This window comes from Arachis hypogaea, chromosome 8, assembly GCF_003086295.3.
Source record: "Arachis hypogaea cultivar Tifrunner chromosome 8, arahy.Tifrunner.gnm2.J5K5, whole genome shotgun sequence".
Taxonomy (NCBI): Eukaryota; Viridiplantae; Streptophyta; class Magnoliopsida; order Fabales; family Fabaceae; genus Arachis; species Arachis hypogaea.
The window spans coordinates 13875754-13897437 of NC_092043.1; the positions used below are offsets into that span (position 1 = coordinate 13875754).

General features: G+C 30.5%; 2 protein-coding genes across 4 annotated transcripts; both read right to left on the reverse strand.

Moving 5' to 3' along the window:
* Window positions 1-241: 241 nt before the first annotated feature.
* LOC112708340 (uncharacterized) lies at window positions 242-4139 on the reverse strand. The gene is made up of 3 exons (XM_025760512.3): window positions 3790-4139; window positions 1552-2611; window positions 242-1149 (listed from the first exon to the last, which is right to left on the reverse strand). Exons 2-3 carry the CDS (start codon window positions 1604-1606, stop codon window positions 794-796), a joined length of 411 nt encoding a protein of 136 aa, XP_025616297.1. The 5' UTR covers window positions 1607-2611; window positions 3790-4139; the 3' UTR covers window positions 242-793.
* A 7569-nt stretch (window positions 4140-11708) lies between these two features.
* Window positions 11709-14224, reverse strand: LOC112706220 (zinc-finger homeodomain protein 2). Of its 3 annotated transcripts, none has more exons than XM_025757402.3 (2): window positions 12980-14224; window positions 11709-12377 (listed from the first exon to the last, which is right to left on the reverse strand). In XM_025757402.3, exons 1-2 carry the CDS (start codon window positions 13782-13784, stop codon window positions 12322-12324), a joined length of 861 nt encoding a protein of 286 aa, XP_025613187.1. In that variant the 5' UTR covers window positions 13785-14224; the 3' UTR covers window positions 11709-12321. The 3 variants fall into 3 exon arrangements, with proteins under 3 accessions (XP_025613187.1, XP_029144172.1, XP_029144171.1); XM_029288339.2 differs by lacking the exon at window positions 11709-12377 and adding an exon at window positions 12423-12675; XM_029288338.2 differs by lacking the exon at window positions 11709-12377 and adding an exon at window positions 12423-12678.
* Between the last annotated feature and the right edge of the window lie 7460 nt (window positions 14225-21684).

Sequence of the window (21684 nt, forward strand, 5' to 3'; positions counted from 1 at the left end):
GAACCTAAATAATGACCGGATCTATTTATGAGACCCTTACCCTGCCCTAGACCTGATAAAATCGTGTTACTTTTAGGCCACGCTAAAGCCGGGTCTAGACCGGGTAAAGCCCGGGTCTTGATCAACTTTATCACGACATCACCAAAAGTTAGATTCTACATCTCTTAAACCTCTAAATTTTGGAAAATAATTATTCGATAACATCGAAAAATTCACATAATAATAATTTAGAGTCTAATAATAATAATTTAAAGTTTCATAATAATAATTATGTCAATTACACACTAAACATTCAAAGTTCAAAAGACAATTAAAACAAAGTTAACAACCAACACAAGATTAACATAATAATAATAATTTATAGTGTCATACCAACTAATAACAACAAAATATTAAGTAGCAAACAACTACAGAACAAAATTCATTTGATTCGTAGCTTGCTCTCAAGGTTGTGAACTTTATTCTTGTTGTGTGGATGTTTTAGTAACATCTGCAAAACATAAAAATTAGCCTCTCAAGATTATTATATGAATTAAATTAAGTTCACAATCCTATCACTACTGTCAAATTGATCAAACTCTAGTTTTTCAAATATCTACTTAGATGGATACAACCAACTTTGAGTACAGATTAAAGCTTCTGCCATTTTTGGTGACAAAGAGCTACGGTAAAGATCAACCACACGCCCACCGGTGCTAAAGCATGACTCATATGCGACAGTTGAAACTGGAATACCAAAGACATCACGAGCTATGGGAGAAAGAATTCTATATTTTGAAACATTTAATTTCCACTAAGCCAATATATCAAAATTCTCATCTTCCACTTCCACAGGATCTTCGGCCAAATATTTCTCAACATTTGATTTGCTATCTGCATTAGCTTTTTCCCTCTTTTGTTTTTTGCACAAATTCACTCTATTTGCAGCAACACCCTTAGCACTAGATTGACCAGTATCTTTATCATCCAAAACATCTCTAGAGGGACCACCAACATCATTAAGAACTTTATCTTCTACAATTTCTTTTGAATAAAATTTGTACAATGTCTCCAATGTAAATTTCACAAAAGTAGTTATACTAGTAGCCACTTCCTTATCATATATATCCTCCAAACACCACGATAGATAATCAAGTTTGTATCGAGGATCTAAAATAACGGCAACAAGATGTTAGTTGAGAATGTATAGATGCAATTTCGTGAAAGCATTTGTTTGAAGTAACATAAAAAGAAGATGAGAAACACAAAGTAATCTCATATAAAATTCTCAAAAAATCAATGAATAGCCTAGCATGTTGCCAATCAAGTGTCGTGGGTGGACCAACTTTCTTTTTACCCCCATTATCTTCTCCAAACCATCTAAAAAAATCAGTTTCTTAATCATAAAGTCTATCAAAAGCTTTTTCAAATTTTTTACCATGTTCTAACATTAGATAGGTGGAATTCCATCTAGTTGGAACATCCAAACAAACAAGAATTTTAGACTCTATCAATTTAGCTTCAATGCATTCTTTAAATTTTTTAATTCTTTGAGGAGAAGATCTAACATACCTAACAGTATTCCGAATGCTTTCAATGGAGGAATGTTGCTCTTTAATCCCGTCATTCACTATCAAGTTGAGAACATGAGCACAACACCTCATTTGCAAATATTTTTCTCCGCACACCAATCCACCCCTTGCAGCTAATTTCCTTTGAAGGTAAGTGATAGCCCCGTCATTTGAAGATGCATTGTCTAATGTGATTGTGAAGACTTTTTCAATTCCCCACTCCCTCAAACATGTCTCAATTTCACTTCCTATTGTTTCGCCCTTGTGGTTCTCAATCAAGAAAAAGTTGAGAATTCTCTTTTGTAGCTTCCATTCGTCCTCAACGAAATGTGCAATTAGACTCGTGTAGCTAAGATTTTGATTTGATGTCCAACAATCTGATGTCAAACAAACTCGAGCACATGACTTTGTCAACCAAGCTTTAAGTTTTTTTTCTCATCTAAATAATGCTGAAAGCAATCTCTTGACATTGTCATCCTGGATGGTACAGTGAATCTTGGCTCAAATCGATTAATCATTTGCGAAATCCAATCCCTTTGACCACTTTAAAAGGGTGTTCATCAAGGATAATAAACTCAGCCATTGCCTTTCTACAATTTTTCAAGCTATAACCATTGACTTTGAAAGTTTTGCCGGCTTCACCTTCTTCACCAACCTTAGGCATATAGCCATAAAGTGTTCCACTTTTGCCTACTTTTGTAAATATCTACTTGTGAGAAAATTTCAAGTGTTTATTCATAGAATTTGTGCCATATCTAGTTGGGTGACATTGATATACTTTTTGACAGTGATTACATTTGGCCTTGTGCTCTCCATTAGTCTCGCTAAATGGAAGCTGTTTAAAATGCATCCAAACATAAGACTTTTTCCCCTTGTGAGTAGCTTGTTGTCCCTTGTTATTTTCAACCTTGTTTTCCTCATTAATATTTTCTGAGATGGGAGGAGCAACAAGAGTTGGGATAGGAGCAGCAACAACCTCATGCTCTATGTTCATAGCTTTGTTGTCCTCATTACTTTGGATTGCAATACAACTAGGATCTCCTCCTCCCATTTGTGTTTATCTAAAATTAAAAAAGGTTCATTTAAAAATAACTCTAAAAAAACTGAGCATACTTAAACAACTGAACATAAATACAATATATCTAAATAACACCAAACATACTTAAACAACTGTTCAGTCTCATCATTTAAATTTTAACAAATAAGAAAGATTCATAAGTCATAGCACTTGGATCATCACTATACATTTACTATATTTCTCCCTGTTATGACGTCTTAACTAAGAAATGGTCTAGGTAAGTTTTGGGCTGGGTTATCACCCTTGAGTTCCTTTTACTTGCTAGCTGTATTCAAACTCTAAAACAAAGGAACTAGTTCACTTTAATATTCCTTTCTCCTTATTTTGCTATCTCCCAACCATATTAAAAGACTTAAAAGAAAAGCTTGTATACCCTTTTTACTTAACTTTTGTGCTAAAAAAGATAATATAATGCAGGATAACTCCCTTTGATTATCTTAGTATTAATTATATCACTAGCCTAGTCCTTAGTGGAATATTTCATTGCTGAACAGGGCGGCATTTACTATATTTTTCCGATATTGGCATGAATCAGAAATATTTATTTTCTTAGATAGCAAATTTGATATGATGATAAGTATGTTGGTCTCATTCTTATTCTTATAAGACTTACGTGAAGTGAGGCATAGATAACAATTGAAGGTTGAAATGAATGTGAAGATAGAGGTAACTGCAGCTAGCATTACTCACCAAAGCATTACTCACAATAACATAAAGTGCACAAACCAAGAAATTTGATTTTTAAATAACATCAAATTTGAAATTGAACGAATCAATTATAATTATTGGTGGTGCAAATTATAAAAATGAAATTATTGTTCCTACTTCCTAAACAGAGATTTACAATATATCCCAATTCCTATGATTTGCTAATTTCTATCTCTAATTAACAATTTCTCACTACTTTTGTCTAGCCTGTAACTCTCATCATTGAGGTATTCAAAATATAAACCAGAAAATTAAACAAGAAAACAATCAATTTTGTTAGTTTTTCCCAAAATTAAACCAATTATGGCAAGAACAATATCAACAATTTTATTAGTTCACTCCCAAAAAATAACAAAACAAACAAAATAGGTAAAGTATTTACTATTTAGCACCCAGTAGGCCAGTAGTTGTAGGAAAAAATAAAAATCAATGGTTTTTAACAAAAAAAATTACCTGCTCTGTGTAATGCGATGAAAACTGCGTCGGTGAGAACTCTGAGTCTTTGAGAGGAGGTTGACGGCGACTTGCTGGCATGCGCGGTGGTTGACGATGAGTTGCTGTGGTGGTTGATCTAACGTGATGTAGAAAGAGGAAAAAGGTGAAAAAAAGGGAGAGCAAAAAACTAAAGAAAATTGGTGGTGAAGGAGAGAGTGAGGTAAGATTAGAAGCATAAATGGCATTGAAGTGTGAAGGATGAGTTTTCCACTGGCCATTGGGGTTGCGGCGCTACGCCTCAGGAAAAAGAGTTTGAGTGAAAGAGAGTGTGTGTTATGCCCTAGCCCCTGAGCATTTTGGACTGTGAAGTGTGAAGATTGAAGAGTAAAATTGTGAACATTGAACACAAAGCCAAGAAACAAAATTCATAGTTTTTGTTTTTTTTTTTATAACTACACACCTACACGGGTCCAACGGGCCGAGTGACCCGAGCTTTGGCGCGAACCTGATTTAATGAATAACCGGGGCTATCTATTGAAACCTCGGGTCTGACTAGGCCATAACAAAGTCAGGCCGAATTAGTCCCGAAGTCGCCGAGTCCAGTCCGGATTTTCAGGCCAAACCGGGTCTTGTGCACCCCTATTATATATATACACACACACACACACACACACACACACACACGTATAAAATAATAATATATAATTTTACATATATATTAATGTTTTTAATTATTTAAAATTTATAGTCTTTTTTTTTATATATAATTTTAATGTAGGACATAAATAAAAAATTTATAATCGATAGATAGATAATATATAAAATTGATATTTTTTAATATTTTTAATTTATATAAATTATAGTTTATTGATATAGAACTATAGATTATGTTTCTATTATTTGAGTCAGCTTGTGAGCTTTCGTTGATGCGAGCTTGAGCTTACAAAAAAGGCTCAATTGTTACTGAATCGAGCCGTGAGCCAAGCTTAATTTTTGTGAGTCGAGCTTGAACTTGGTCTATTTCGACTCACCTTGGCTCACTTCCATCCCTATAGAGGGGACATGTTTGGTATCACTTGGTTAGAGAGAAAATAATTACAATAACAGTTAAAAACGATGAGGTATTGCTTAAAGATAAAATAAATGACATGAAAAAGTGCAAGATGAGAAAATAAAATAGAATAGTTGGAATCACCATATATGGCACTGCAACAGGTGTAGTTGTTGGTCCTACTTCTTCGAATATAGTTATGTCGTCCTTTTTCTGACAGGTTCTACTATTATGTCCGGTATGAAAAAGAAAGAAACAATTAGGATAAATTCTAATGTGATATTTATATGACACTAATTTTAAACGATTGTACACTAAGACAATATTTGCAAACTAGTTGTCTATATTTTCACTTGATTCTGTGAGGATCTAGTTGTAGCTCTGGTGCATCACTTATTTTATTTTTCTTCATCATTGGTCTTTTGCTTGCCCTCTTGTATGTTGGTGATAAAATATTTGCATAACTATGCTTTTTCTGAAATTTTTTGTTAGGAACAGGTTGAATCAGGAATTCATACGTTTTGTTGTATGCTCTAATAGTGAGCCAATGGTTTGCATATTCCTCGGGTCTTCTATTATGATATGCTAAAACAGCACAAACATGTCGACAGGAGAGACCATTTAATTTCCAAAATCTGCAGGTGCAAGTTTTCTTCCCTAATTCTACACTGACTTTAACCGACAAGCATTGAATCTTAAATATGTTACCAGCTAAATCACCTGTTGGAAACGGCCTCCAACGGTTGATCTCCTCTTCCCGACTTCCAATCTACTCTACTAAAGTGGAGTAATCCTGCCCATATACCCCACCAGTGTCTTCTTGTTCCTGGCTAAGATGAGCATAATATAACATCTAATCTCTTAAAGCATGGTAATAGTTGGCTTGCCCCTCATCTATTTAATGCAACCATTGAACATCTCAGTATTATTGTTTGTGATATTATCGCTCTTTGGCCACTCGCTAAAATGTGAGGGTTCATTCTCTTAACTTTGTCCATGGCAACATCAAATTCCTAGGGAGTTATTGCTTTTGCACAGCTAAATAATACTATTTTGAACTTCTTAACATTCCATTGCTTAGCAAAATTCTGCCATATATGTCTAGAACAAAACCTATAATGCAATCCTGACATAACTTCTTGTAGAGCAGGTATAAGACACTACAAACCCAGCACAATACAAATTTGTTACAATTATTATAATACTAAAACACCATACAAGCGTATAAAGGAACATAGCATATGATTAAATTTGTTAACAAAAACATGAAATTAATTTTATTAGATTCCTGCATTTTGAATTATGGTATATTGTTTTAGATACACTAAGCTATTTCTCTAGAATACTATGAAAGTAATGTTTAGTGTATATAATTGTGCATTTAACTAAAGTTAATGAAATACAAAAAATGTTACCTTTCGTTGATCACTCATAAAACTGAATTCAAATGATGTACCATCTCTAAGATCCTCTTGTAACAGCTGAAGAAACCACTTCCAATTGTCTTTTGTTTCTACAATAAGGGTAGATGTGGTTGTTAGCATCTTGTCCGATAGCTATCAACAGCTTTGCCCCACAATACCCTTTAAAAAATGCCCCATCTAGGCATATAAAGTGTTGACATCCACCCAAGAAACCCTTCTTGTAAGCGTTAAGACAAATATATATTCACCTAAAAAGATTACCTAAATCAGGCATAGACATTGTCTTAATAATCACAGTTAAACTAGGATTATACCTTAAAATCTCAAATTCATAGTCTCGAAGCAATGAATAATGTGCCTTCTCCGATCCCTCAATCCACTCCCTAGCTTTGACTATACACCGGTAGATATTTGTTTCATTTATATTTATATCGTACTCTTCTCTGAAGAATTGTCCAGCCTCTTTCACCGTCAACTCTGGATGAGTTATCCTCCAATTCATCCACTGCCTACTTTTCATTAAGTGGTTTGCACTTGTTGTTTCTTGCACAAGTGTATTGATCAACAAAGGTCTTTACTTGATAGCTAAGAGGATGAATTTTTCATGCATAACAAATCTACCATGGGCAAATTCTCGTCATCACATATGGTTTTTTATCGCTTCGGATCAACTATGGAGAAGAAAATGCTCCTTTCAATAAGAATGTTGTACCTTCTTACAGCTTTCTTGAATAATATCATTCTCTCAAACTCCATTCTCACCTCCAAACGCACTTGTTGAATCGGAGCATCTACATTTCTTATGGTTATGCTGCTGGCTGCTCATCTTCTTCATCACTGTAAATGTTATCGTAACATTCAGACTTATAGCAGCGATATCTAGGATCATTTGATGAATATTCTTCTTCATCAACAGGCAAGAAATGCATGGAGCTTTTGTTGGATCCAGATTTTGAATAAAGGTTTAACTCGTAGGAGTAGGCTTTCTAACATTTCTAACTCTTCTCTTGCTCCTACTTACTTCTTCATTTAAAGTACTCTCTATTTTAGCTTGGGGTTGCTATAGAGATACTGAGGCTGAACTTGAAGTGAATCGTGCTTGGTGTTGCTATTCAATTAATGGTTTAGACAAATAGTGTGTAAGTAGCTCATTTGTGCCATTGGATGTATTTGCTTCTTGTTGAGTTTTTCGATCAAGATTTTTGCTTGAGCTTGGTTCACAGTTAGGAGGTATAAGGAACAAGGGAGCTGTAGCATATTATGGGGATAGTGCTTGGGTGTGTCAACAGTGAATTTTTCAGAGTTTAGGTCAGGGTGAGAGAAGGATTTAGTAGGCTAGGAGTGAGATTTAGCAGGCTGGGGGTGAGGTTTATTGGTCTGGGATTGAGGTTTAGTGGGTTAGGACACACATAGCTTAGGATGGGATAAAGATTTTTTGTTTATTATAGCTTGGGCCACCTTCTTAACTTGTCCACTCTCGTCAGTTGTCCCTTCAACTTTGCTATTCATTTCCTCTATAGTGACATTTCTAACCTCTACTACAACAACATCATGTTCACTTGAATACTCTTCATCATCTTCAGCTAGGACAAGAAGACTAATTGGATGCCCAGTAAACACATCCATTCGCCTATTATAATTGATGGAAACTTCATACATCTCAATTATATCATTATCATACCTTAGTAATTAACTTCAACCCATCTTTAAACTCCTCACCAGATTTCAACCACTAATACTCGTTCACAAGAGTATAATCAATATCCCTTAGGAGATCTTTAATGAAGAAGTTGTTTAGTGTGTCAACGATAACCCTTTTAAGTTCTAACTTTGTTAAGATTACCTCCAACATATTTAACATTTTTGTCACTATATCTCACAAACCTTCTACCGTAGTGTATAAATAGCGTTATGTGACTTTTTGTTGTCATCTACCCAAACATAACAATATTAAAATTTATACTAGAATTAATTTGATCAAGCTAAAAACCTTAAATCAAATATTCAATTGATAGAAAATAAAATGACATAATTAACATAAAGATTTATGTCAAGAATAGAATTTGAACAAAATATTAAATAGCGCAAAATAAAGAGACTTTAGATATACATCAATTGTATACAAGACCGTAAAGGAGCATGTACAGAACACAACAACAATAAGAACCAAATTGAAATGATACCAAATAATTACATTGATAGCCATGTCTTTAACTTCATGTGCATATATACAATGTGCCTTTCTAAATTAACATCAAACAAGAACTTTCAATTAATTTAACAATTAATAGCAATCTAAAATTACTAAATTAATACTGCAACAAAGTTCTAAAATTAATAATTTAATTAGCAATCAACAGCAATGACCAATCTAATTAACAAAATTTTTGTAAAATTTTTAACTCAAATCATTAATTAGGAATTCTCCAACAATAACTTTTGCGCTAAACCAAACAATGAAAAAAATGAGTAGAGAACTGCACCAACTTTTAACAGAGACACTAATGGTAATGACGGAAAGGCAAAAACAACTACTTTAGCGGCACAGTTTGCAGGTGACGACATCGACAATTGACATAACAACGTCAAGGTTCTGGATACGTGAGAGAGATGATCGATGCAACGACGACTATACCGGCGATATGCGCAAAACCCAATTCTGTTGTGTTTTAACTTTAGTACCAAAAGACCAAAAAATTCATTGAGTACAATAGTGAATTATTATGTTATTTTTAAAATAGTGAAAATCACATAAAAAAAATCAAACTAGTAACACATCTCATAAATTGACGTTTGATTAAAAATGTCAAATAAATATAGTTTTTTGTAAGTATAAAATTTATTTTAGTCATAGTCGTTATTATTAGCGCTTCCATTTTTCATATCATTCAAAAAATATGTAACATATATGTACATATATCCATAACACAATTCTTGCTAATTTAGCATAGAACTCAAAATGATAATGAATTATCACTTATTGGCTGGTGATGATTCTCATTAATTTAAAAATTAGAGGTGACTAAAAATTATGCCAACGGATCATGACAATTTAGAACTGGTCCACGTGATTAATTAATTGAGTAGTGAACTTAATTTGTACATAAAATAATATACGTAGTAGGATGATATATTATTATTGGTGTATCATTTTGGCAGTGAAAGCACTCATATATAAATTTTTTTGGTAGAAAATTATTTATCATCCTGCTACGCCATTAACTATTTACAGCTAATCATATCTGCAATTATCTAGTACCTTATTATCCTATTTATATTAAGGGAGATGCACTCAACTACCAAATTCGCTCATCAACATTTTTGACATGTGGGTTAATTAATTAATTAAGCAGACAAATAATTACAAATTTAATAGTGTATGTGTTTTTTGAAAGTGATAATATGTGTGGACACGGAAGAAAAACATCAACACTCCTGCTAAGTACGGTCGATTAAACAAGACATTAATTTCTATGAGCTAATCATGTTAGACATGAATTAATATAGTTGATCAGACAAACCAAACCCCAATAAATTGTCTGTAATGTACAATCAACGTCATATCAGTTTATATATACAACACCATCACATTATTAGGTTGCCATATGAAACTTGATTATTGAAGAGTATGTGAGTAAACTAAACTTAATTGAGGGGTTACAAAACGATTGTTTCCGAGACAAAGGCAATCTCTTAATATAGAAATCCGATAATGTTAGGAAAAAAAAAAACTAAATATAAGACAAATTCTTATTATTTTTTGCTAATATTTTTTAGTTATCAAATATTTTTGATAGAAATAAACTCAGGTTATAATAATAGAAATGTTTAATAATATATGCATCATAAATATAGAGAAAATTTCTAACCCATCTACTGCGAAATATTAAAATGACATTCTATTTTCCTCTATTTTATAAATATACATTTTTTTTCTAACTTTTAAAAAACTTCCTCTTTAATCCATTTTAAATTTTTTGTGTTAACTAATATTAACTTTATCTATTTTTTAAGAAAAATAAATTATTTTAAAAAAAAATACTCATTAACAAAAATTTTATTTTTATTATTAAATTTTGCTTACCAAAATACTCTTTGGTAAATTATTTTTTATTGATTAAATTGTATTTTTAGCGAAATAATTTTAAAAAAATTAATAATTAAATTATTTTTTTCTAAGGTACCTACTCTTCAATAATTTTTTAATTATTAAATTGTGATTTTACCAAAATTATTTTTATATTTTATTATTAATTCTTCGATATCAATATATATTATTTTAATATTAAATAAAAAAATTTTACCACTGTTAATATATATAACAATTAATATATATTGATATTAAAAAAAATCTTACTAAATTTTTTTTAATGTTAAAATAATATATATAGATATAAAAAAATTAATAATAAAATATAAAAAAATTGTTATAAAAAATTTTGGTAAAATCATAATTTAATAATTAAAAAATTATTGAAGGATATTTTAGCAAAAAAATAATATAATTATTAAATTTTTAAAAATACAATTTAATCAATAAAAGAATAATTTATTAAAGGATATTTTAGTAAGTAAAATTTAATGATAAAAAATAAAATTTGTGTTAATGGGTTTTTTTTAAAAAGTTATTTTTTCTTAAAAATGAATAAAGTTAACATTAGTTAACACAAAAAAATTAAAATAAATTAAAAAAAGTTTTTTTAAAAATTAAAAAAGAGAAAAATATATATTTATAACATAGAAAAAAGAAAAGTGTTATTTTAATATCTCCTAAAAAAAGAATAAAATTTTCTCAAAAATATAAGTGTTCATATACATAAGTATAGCAGTTATATTATTCCATTACACGATATAGCTATGGGGAGTGCTTTATTTACATTATTCTACTTGTAATAATTTACTCGTTAAATTAAAGAAAACTTTCATTAAAAAAAGTTGTTAAAAAATTTTAAGTAGTTAAAAATAAACGGTTAATTAATACTATAGTTCTGTCGTCGATTATTATTATTATTATTATTATTATTATTATTATTATTATTATTATTATTATTATTATTATCTAAGAATAAACTAATATTATGGGGAAAAAACTATGAGCTCAAAAGTTAACGTTATTTATTCTCATTTTCATATAAACTATTAATCTTAACTTGTTATTTGGTTTTTTATGGTATCTTCTAATTCGACAGATTAAAGATTAATTTATTATGGTACTGAATTTTATTTAAGAGTTTAAAGATTTATTATTGAACAATAAATTACTACATACACAAAACGAAATTTGAATTCCCGATATTTACTTAAACGAAGTAGTGAATTAATGGCTTTATCATCCCAACTTAATTAATGTTCACATGTTATTTTTATTAACACCGATCATTACTATTTGTAAAAGCTTAATTAATTAATTACCAAGAAGGAACAGTAGCATATAAACTAAGTATGGAACAAAATAAAGACGATTATTATTGTAACGCAAACACAAGCATTGTTGTTAATATATTCTCAACAATAATAAGGAAACTGAAGATATGGTCCTTCTCAGTGGTACATGCAGAAGCAGTAATAACCCTAATTAGTAGTTATTAAGCAAAATAAAACCTAACTAGACTGTTAATTACACTAGTTAGACAAAGAGAAAGAATCAAAGAACAAAACAGAAACGGACAAATTAAAGGGGTTAAAAAAAAAGGTTGGAAATGAAGAGGTAGCATTAGCGTGGAGCAGTGTTGATGATCATGATCATGATAATCAGATTAAACAAAAAAAAAAGGTTCTGAAATCTGCACACATCTGAGCTGCAAAAGACTGTGATCTGTGATGATGCTGCTGCACCCACAAACAGTGTACTACACCACGCCGCGTGAATTCACCCACTCATACTCAGTCATTTTCATTTTCCATTTTCTATTTATTATTTTCTGTCATCATTTTGATACGCCAATGGCCGAATCGGATTTTCATTTTTCAAAGCACAATAAAATATAAAAAATAAAAAATAAAAAAGAAACAGCGACCTAACATACAGATCGAGAGAAAAGAAGAAAATTAACTGAAAGTGAAGTCCGAGAAGAATTAATAATAATGGTGGACGAGGTACCTCGTCTTCATAACACAATGCAAGTACCTGACTGAAGAAAAGAAAGATAAATAAACGCCAAAACCAACATAAAATATTGCATTATTAAATTAAATTAAATTAATAATATTATCGATCAAGGTTTTCTGGAGTGTGAATGTGATTGAGTGATTGAATGTAAAAGTAAGCGAATTCTGGGGGTGTGCTTACGTTAATGGGAACGAGAAACTAATTAATCGACATTAATATGAGAGAGAAAGCTTAATCATTGTTGACCCAAGATAAGGAGCAAATTCAGGAGAAGATAACACTGCTTTTCTCTGCATGCCATACACGTTCACCTCCATACTCTTCTTAATGATAACAAAAACAATTCATGTTTAGTTTCCGATATTATACTAATTTAAGTCCAGAAAAATAATTAATTATGAAAATATGAATAATAAACCGGAAAATTAAAAAATCATGAGCAGCCAACAACTGAACTAATTAAAAGTCTCATCACATAAATTAAAAAAGAAATAACTAATAATTAACAAGAACGAACCCTAGCTAGCTAGATCTCTCATCAATTGAAATTTCAGATTGCAATGTTTCTTTCTCGCACATGCAAACACTATCTTGCATTCAGAGGGGGGAATTAGGGTTTCTTACCGAGAGTGTGCTTATTGTTATGCATCCAAACCTTGAGAACATGTCTCTTAACACCGGTTTCAGCGCAGAAATTCTCAACTGCAGATTCATCATGCTTCTGGATTCTCCACCCTAACTGCTCTGCGAATGCAAGCATCTTATCCTTCTGCTCCTGTGTGAATTTCGTTCTAAACCTCTTCTTTGTTCCGCTTCCGCTACCGCCGCCGCCGCCGCCGCTGCTGCTAGGGTTTGACATGTCTTCTTCCTCTTTGTAGAATCCACCGCCGCCTGATGCGGCTGCTGGAAGAGCTAGAGGCCGGTGCTGCGACACCGGCGGAGTTGACAGGTGGAGGTATCCGCCGGTAGGAGGAGGCGGTGCGCGGTGGTAGTAAGGGGAGAATTGATGGTGTTGGTGGTACTGGTGGTGATGCAGAGGCGGTTGCGGCGGTTGCTGAGGCCGAGGAGTGTTCTGGTGGTAGGGGCTTGTCTCGCCGTCGATCTCTTTGCGGTGGAAATTGCGGTGGCAGTTGCAGGCAGCGCAGATCACGGCCTCCAGTGTTCCTTCCTCTCCGGCGGCTAGAAACTCGCAGCAACCGTCAACGGCGTGGCCGCCGATACTGACCGCGTGATTCTTCTGACATTCTCTGTACCTGACGGCGGTTCCACCTTTCCGACCAGGTGTCACGGCGGCAGCTCCTCCTCCTCCTCCTTCTGATTTGGACCTCGCCGCCGAGTTTCCAAACGAGTCATAACCCTGCGGCGCAGGCGGCGGCTCCGGGATCCCCATTTCCTCTTCCTCTTGGTCTTCGTGCTCGTCAAATTCCATATCGCTCTCTATTTTGTTTTCTTTTTAAAAAAATAAAAAAGAGGAAATTAAAAGAGAAAAGAGATAATAAATTAAAAAATTCTGTTTTTAATTTGTGATTTGGGTTTTATGGTATGTTAGGTTTGTTGCTTGAGATGGGACTATGGGAGAGGATCTACACAATCTACAGTTTTTTTTTTTTCTTTCTAACATAGAGAGGTGAAAGCTCAAGGCTGAGTCAATTTCAGTGATAAAAGTGTCAAAAACGCTACTAAGTAAGATTGTGTACGTGTTTATTCATTTATAATGGGGGTTGTAATAATTTATAATAAATAAAATAAATATTAATTGAAACACTCGGAAAAGAAAGTTGGCATATTAATTTGTTGAGGTTATGGTAATAATAAAATAAAATATATTTGTTTAATGAGTTGAAGATAAGAGAGGGGGAAGAGGATGTGGTCATCAATAACCGGCCTGCACAAAAAGAGGGTGTGTCACTACACAAAGCCTCTCAAATTCTTCCCAATTTTCATTACATTCACATTTACATTTATATTTACATTTACATCCCATTTACATCTGCATCTAACTCTCTCTCTCTCTCTCCCCCTCTGTTAAACTTTTACTTTAACGAGAGAACTCCTGTATTCTTTTCTTTTTACCTTTTGTAAAAAGAGTATTATTTATTTACATCCTATAATTGAATTTAGAATTTTTAAAATTTGTGGATAGAAAAAAAATGAATAAAATTTTGAATTTTATCAAATAATAACTAAACTAGTGATTCAGTAAATAAATATACTTTTGTTTTTACAAATATTAACATAATAACTTGAATAATATATTATTAAAGGAGACATCAGCGGCTTGTGAGGTGAATGGTAAAGTTAAGATGATATGGATGCATGGCATATTTGTAATTGAAACGAAGTACACAAGGGAGGTGTAGAACTATTTGAATAATGAATTAACTCTAATCAATAATCATATCATTTACAATGACGGAACCAGAATTATTATAATGTTAGAGCGCCAAATTCTAATAATTAATTTTAATTCTATAATATTTTTAGTTTAGCTTTTTATTATAATAAACTTATTAATATTTATAAAATGATTGTATAAATTTATACTAAAATTATGTTAAATAAAAAACTTAAAAATAAATAACAATTATATATATGAGTTAAAAAAATATTTTTATTTTTTGGTGGGGGGATCATGCATGGTCGCGCAGGCCCCTCCTTGGTTTCACCCCTGAATCCTGATCATGTACACATTAAAAGTTGATAAGAATAATAATAAAATTAGTATTTACTTTTTGATTGAACAAAAGAATTATTATATTAATTATAAAAAATATGTGAATTTAATTTCCAATGTAAATATTATGTATATATTTGATTTCATGTGAAGTTAATAATCAAGAGTTGTTAGATGATTTAACTAATTTAATTAAATTTTTATCTAATAACTTTTAACTATTAACTTCACGTGAAGTCAACTGTATCTGAGTTTTTATCATTTTAAAAATATTTTATATGTATATTTTATTTTTTAATATTAAAATAATTGATAAAGCATAGAAAGAAATATGAGAGTAGTAGTGACTAGTGAGAAGGATGAATGTTGAATAGAAAAGAAAGTTTGAGAAAGAGAAAGCAAAGGGGGGTTGAAGAAAGGAGAGAGAGAGGGAGGAATGATTTTAGTTAAGATGGGAGACCGACTCTTCATCGGAAAAATTAATCTGTCGGCATTTATGGGAGCCGCTTACGTGCCCTGCTCTTCCGACATGACGTGACGTCACTCAACCCTCACCATTTCATTAGGATTTAAGATTGGGAATTAGGGTGCTGTTAGGTGAGTCCACGTTTCATACAGTTTCACTCAAGCAACGTACCTTTTCCCAAAGCATTATCTTATCAACAAAGCCAAACCACGTGCCACCCCTAACTACTCAATATTTTTAGTGCTTTCTTCTATTTATATTTTTTAATTATATTTAAAATTAATTTTAATATATTAATAATAATTTTTGTACATTTCTTTACTTTACATTGTACGAATAAAAACTTATTTTTATATTGATTTAGTATGTTAAAAGATATTAGAAAATTAATAAAATTTATTATTTTTAATTTATAATTAATTACTAATATTTAAAAATATGAATCAATTATTAAATTATTAAACTAAAAAATTAAAAAAATTAAAATTAATTATCAAATTAAAATTAATTAATATAAAATATATATTAAAAATATCAAAATATAAATTAAAGTAATGAATTTTTTATTTATCCAGTACATAACATTTTTATAAAAAATTCATAATGGAAAAAAGAAGGGGATGACAGTTGGTATCTCTTGAGTTAATTAATTAGATGGGATTATAATGATATTCTTCAATTTATATATCATGCCTATATTCATCCCTTATAAGGATACTCACGATTACATGTAACAAAATGCAAATATATTATGCATAGGATTTAATTAGAATACCTTAATTATATAAAATTTAGTTATAAAATCATCAATTAAAAATAGAAAAAACATGGAAAACTAACTTTTAGTTAGCTAATATTAATTAATGTTAGTGTTTAGATATAAAATTTAAGATTTAAAATTAAAAAAATTATAATTTAAGATCTAAAATTTAAAATAAATAAAAAATTTATAAAAATTAATTAATATTAATTAAAAAAATATTAATTATCTAATATTATTCTTAAAAATAAACAAATAATACATCAGTAATTATTAACTACGTAAATAATTATATAAATGAGAGAATTTAGCCGGATGACAATATAAAAATAATTATTAGTAAGGAATGAATAAATATAAGATTTAAGGAATGTAAATTGTACATGTGATAACAAATTAGTAGGATGATGAGATCAGAGACTAAATTTTTACAATAGTTCTTGATATTTACCATTTTCATTATTTTTAATTTTTAAAATTTTAAATTTATTATATTTAAAATTATAAATTTAAAAGAACAAAATAATAAAAATTGTAAATTTAAAAAGACTACTTTAGAAGTTTAATTGTGATATAAATATAAAGGTGAAAATTCATGTACAATTAACTTCATATGAAGTTAATAATTAAAAAATGTTATATAATTTGAATGATTTGACTAAATTTTTATTTAAAGCGAAAGAAGTAGAAGGAAGAGGGAGAAAGGCGACACGTGATTGGGTCTCAACATCTTTTGATTCCCCAAAGTAACCGTACTTAATTCTGTCACTCTCATGTCAGCTGGCAGGAAACCACCTCTCACATCTCAATTCCCATGTAACACACTCCCTCCCTCACTCACTCACTCATCAATTATCAACCAAAATCATCATTCATTTCATTACTTATACTTGAGTAGGTAATCAATCATCATATTTAAACATCTTAAACACACATATATATATTTGAGGTTGAAACTTAAGCGTGTTAAATGAGAATTACACTGAAAATCAAGAGTTTGATTTTGATTTTGATGCTGAAAATACATATATACATTCTCCTAACCCACACTTCGAAGTAACATGGATGAAAATCCCACTCCCACGTGGCGTATCTGCTTTAGTTTGCACTATTCCATTTCCTCCCTCGCTTTTTCTTCCACATTATTTTGCTTAAATTATATTCCTTTTGCTTTCCCCAGCTACATTTATTCACTCTCATTCAAATTCAATCCCCACACTACACCATTGTACCAAAAAAGTAACTGGATTCTAGCTATTAGGTCAATCAGTTCCAACTCCGTGTGCTTCTTCTAACTTTCTAGCTAGCCTTCATTCCAAGATACTCATCATCATGTGACTTATATTTAAGATGTTTAGAGTTCTAAGTACATATACACAAAGATGTTTAGGGTTTTAAGTATATGGAGCGGACTTGAGGATGAATCTTTGATGCATGTATATATATGAACCAATTCCTCGTACATGTAACTTAATCTCTTATGTTCTTGAGTTTTAGATTGATTTAATAGAAAAACAGGAGACGTAATCTCTTATTGTTAGAGATATGTTGCATTTTCTTCGACTTAAACTTTTGGAACCAACAGTTTCATAACATGGTATTTTCTATATCCAAAAGATTTAAACAAATAAAAGAAAAAAAACTTATGCAAAAATCAATTTAAATTTTTGAAAAGAGTAATTTTATAATAATACTTATAATGTTTTTTTTCCTTAACATTTACATTACTAATAATACATTGACTGAGTTATATTCTTCTGTAGCAAAATCTTCTCTATACAAAAAAAAAAAAAATTAATTAAGTTGAGGGTGATTAAGGGGCTTGTGGCTCTCATTGATCTTAATTATTTCAATTTTTCTTTTACTTTTTCCCTTTCCCATCTCTTTGTCTTTGAAATATGCTTCTTGGTGTGAGTGGGAAAGCAGTAAAAAAGCAAACAGTAAAAAAAATAAATGGTGGGACATGGACGACGTTGACTAGACGATAAAAGACGTTGAAGATTGTGGGGTATGCAGTAAGGAGTGTCTGTTATTCATTCTCCATTTCCATGCTTTATGGCAGCCTTTTTATTTTGTATTTTGTTATGTTTATTATCATGATGCGTGACATTTTTTTTAAAAAAAAGGCCTTGCAATTTCTCGTTTATATATATTAGAGATATAATTATTAACTCTTCTTTTATTGGTTTAAGTTTTTGGGTTGAATAATTTTATAACAATATATTTATGTACTATTATTTATTTTGTATACATGTTTTATAACATCTTTTATTAAATTATGAGTTTGATTTGATTGCTCGTGTGCCATGAAACTTTAAAGGACATTATGTATTATTATCTTTCTTAGAATCTCAAGTTAGAATAAGATGTAACAAAAATGAGGTGATCTAAGGTAATGAGTGATTAGAATGTACATTAGTTGTCTCAAGTGTTGTTTATGCATAAGAGGTAATAATACTACATATAAGAATCGCAGGAAGTTACAATTACAAATACTTAACCAAGATGACAGTTTTGTTGTCCGTCTTTGAGCTCCTAATAAAGATTTGAGAAAAGTCCAAATTATTCTATGTACAAAACAAAGTATCATTCATGTCAATATATCGTATTATTCGTCCTTTGATGGGACGCTTTTATAAGATTATGCGGATATTGAGGGATTACACACCACCTTCACCTTGTGATGATGTCCTAGTTTTTGTTTATTTATTTATTTTTAATAGGATGTCATGTCTTATATGTTATATCTTTTCCATGTTTTGTAAGAACAGCGGTGGAAAATTACTTAATTGGCAAAACTAACGGTAAATTGTTAGGTGAATGTTATGGTATTTATCATTTTGTATCTAAATTATTAAAAAAGGTAAATAAATAATATTTAATAAATTTTATATGATTTACTTTTTATTTTGAACATTTTTTTTATTTTATAAAGGAAGTTAGACAATTTAAATACCATAACAAAACTACCATAAACTCACCAAATTGTTACATCTACAGTATATAAAAATTGAAAAGAATTCGCTATATAACCTTTTTTTTTTATCATTTTTCATATATATATATATATATTCATAATAAATTATTTATTAAAAGAACAACATACTTATTATATTAATCAATATCTTATTTATTATTATTGATGAGTAAAAAATAATAATACCACCGGACGCTTTTCATATTCAAATATCCCACTCTTTTTTCCCCAACGCCTAAGAATTAATATATAATGGGCTTTGGCCCAAAGGATCGGGATCAAGATTCTTTAATTAGCAGTTTTGGTCATCACATAAAATGGTTTTTGGGTTGAATCGTTTGTAATTTTGTTTATTTGTTAGATCTAAAAGCAAAAGTAGATGCAGCTGAGGCCTTGGATCAATGGCAGCATCACATGTTTCTTTGGGAGCTTCGTCCAGGTTTGAATCTTCAATGAAGAATATAGAATTTATGTTATGTACAAGGTGAGATTCAATTCTGTTTTTCATTTGGTAGTTCTTAGTCCAACAAGGTGGTTTGTTTTTTTTTTTTGGTAAGGAGCAAGGTGGTTTTTTATTCTTTTGTAACATGGGCTTGAATCACTGATGGGCTCATTTTCAAGGCCTGCTTAGCTTACTATTGTTATTTATTGGGCCTATCAGAGTTGAATCAAATTTTCTTTGTTTTTGGTCTTTAATTGCTTGGAAGATCATGTTTGGTATAAAAGTCCAATCCCTAACATCCTTAAATTGATTAACCACAATACTCAATTTCTAAAAATTTAATAATAATATTGCATCATAAAAATTTAATAATAATTTTTTTTTTGGTTTCCCACGGTATCCCCCAGCCCGGCAGGCCAAGGACTAATCCGCCGCGGTACTGAGCTCCATTTAAGGGTTTGCCGCTGGCCAATGGGTTGCTGCATGCACAAGGCGGGATTCGAACCCCCGACACTTGCTTAAGCGGACTAGTGAGCTAACCACTAGACCAACCCAACTTGGTTAAAATTTAATAATAATTAACCACAGTGCTCTAGTGTATTCATCAGTTTCTGAGACCCAATAAAATAATTTCTGTAGTGAGGCCCGAATTGTTTTTGGTCGAAGTAGGTGTATCAGTAAAAAATACCAAAAGAAAATGCCTACCTCATTATCTTTCTTTGATTTCCACAAAGAAAAAGGCCGAAACAAATCATTTTCTTTGATGAGTTTGTACTAAAAAATTAGAGTAACTTTTACCCAAAAAAAAAAATGAAAAATTAGAGTAACAATATTTAAGGTTGGTTGAGAAGTTTCAAAAGCTATTTTTTTAAGTCACCAAATTAAAAAATTATTTTTTTGCGTTTTTTACTTATGAAAAGTAGTAGTATTAATGTTTGGTGCAATTTTTAAATTAAATTGTAGATTTTTAAGAAAAAAATGACTTCTCTCATAATAAAAAACTTTTTATTACATTTCTTTAAAAAAATACTTTTAGAATTAAAAAACTAAATACAAAATAACTTATTAAGTTATTTTAAATATAAGTATTTATTGTTTAAACTATTTTTTTAAAAAGAACTTAATTAAACTGTTTACCCAAACTAGATCTTACACACAGATTATATTTGATAAAGCTAAGTATAATTTTATACAAAAACTTATTTAATAATAGATTACATCTAATTTGATTGAAGAGGAATACTAGCAATCAGTAAATCATTAATTAGTTATTATTAATATTTTTAATAATATAAAATTATTTATTTTTTTTAAATAATTAAATATTGGTTAAATATTAATAAAAATGCTAAGTAGATTTTCTCTTGATTAGATTAATAGTTATTGATTGTAACTAATAGCTGGTAAAGATGAGAATATGGTAAGCAGAAGTTGACCAATAGTTTAGCGAGGGTAATACCGTAATAATGTTAAGATAAAAAGCTGTAATGTGAGCATGCATGAGGGGTTGTCGACAACACACCTTGGAACTTCTCAAAGTGTGTACACAAGTTGGTAGAGCCAGTAATTTTTAGCTTTTTATATAAATTTTAGGTTTTGTAAGGAAACGAGTGACAGAGATTGGGAATTCGCATAGAAAACGATTGGATTGGATTTACTAAGCACCATTACATTGCTTGCTTAGTTGCTTCCAATACAATCCAAGTGATGAATGCACTCCTCCTTCATGCATATTTCATGACACACAAATCACAAATGCATTCTAAGTAATCAATGTTGTGGGACACTAACAACGATTGCCCTTTCTCCCATTGCCACATGCTGGAGAAGACAAACCTATTTGTAAAATATTTTATAATTATTCGTACCAAAATTTTTTTATGTAAAAATTATAATTAACATATGATATATATTATGTTAAATAATTTAGTTAAAGATGTTAAATTATATAACGATTTAAAACTATCATCTTTACATAAAATTAAATAATCATGGGATGAAAATATTCAT

Bases quoted from the DNA above. Each gene is read 5' to 3' on its own strand.
- LOC112708340 (XM_025760512.3), bottom strand. From the start codon at position 1,606: ATGACGGGATTAAAGAGCAACATTCCTCCATTGAAAGCATTCGGAATA. The intron at 1,150-1,551 runs GTATGTTAGATC...CCGTTATTTTAG, and splicing joins AGCATTCGGAATACTGTTAG to ATCCTCGATACAAACTTGAT.
- LOC112706220 (XM_029288338.2), bottom strand. From the start codon at position 13,784: ATGGAATTTGACGAGCACGAAGACCAAGAGGAAGAGGAAATGGGGATC. The intron at 12,679-12,979 runs GTAAGAAACCCT...GTTATCATTAAG, and splicing joins TAACAATAAGCACACTCTCG to AAGAGTATGGAGGTGAACGT.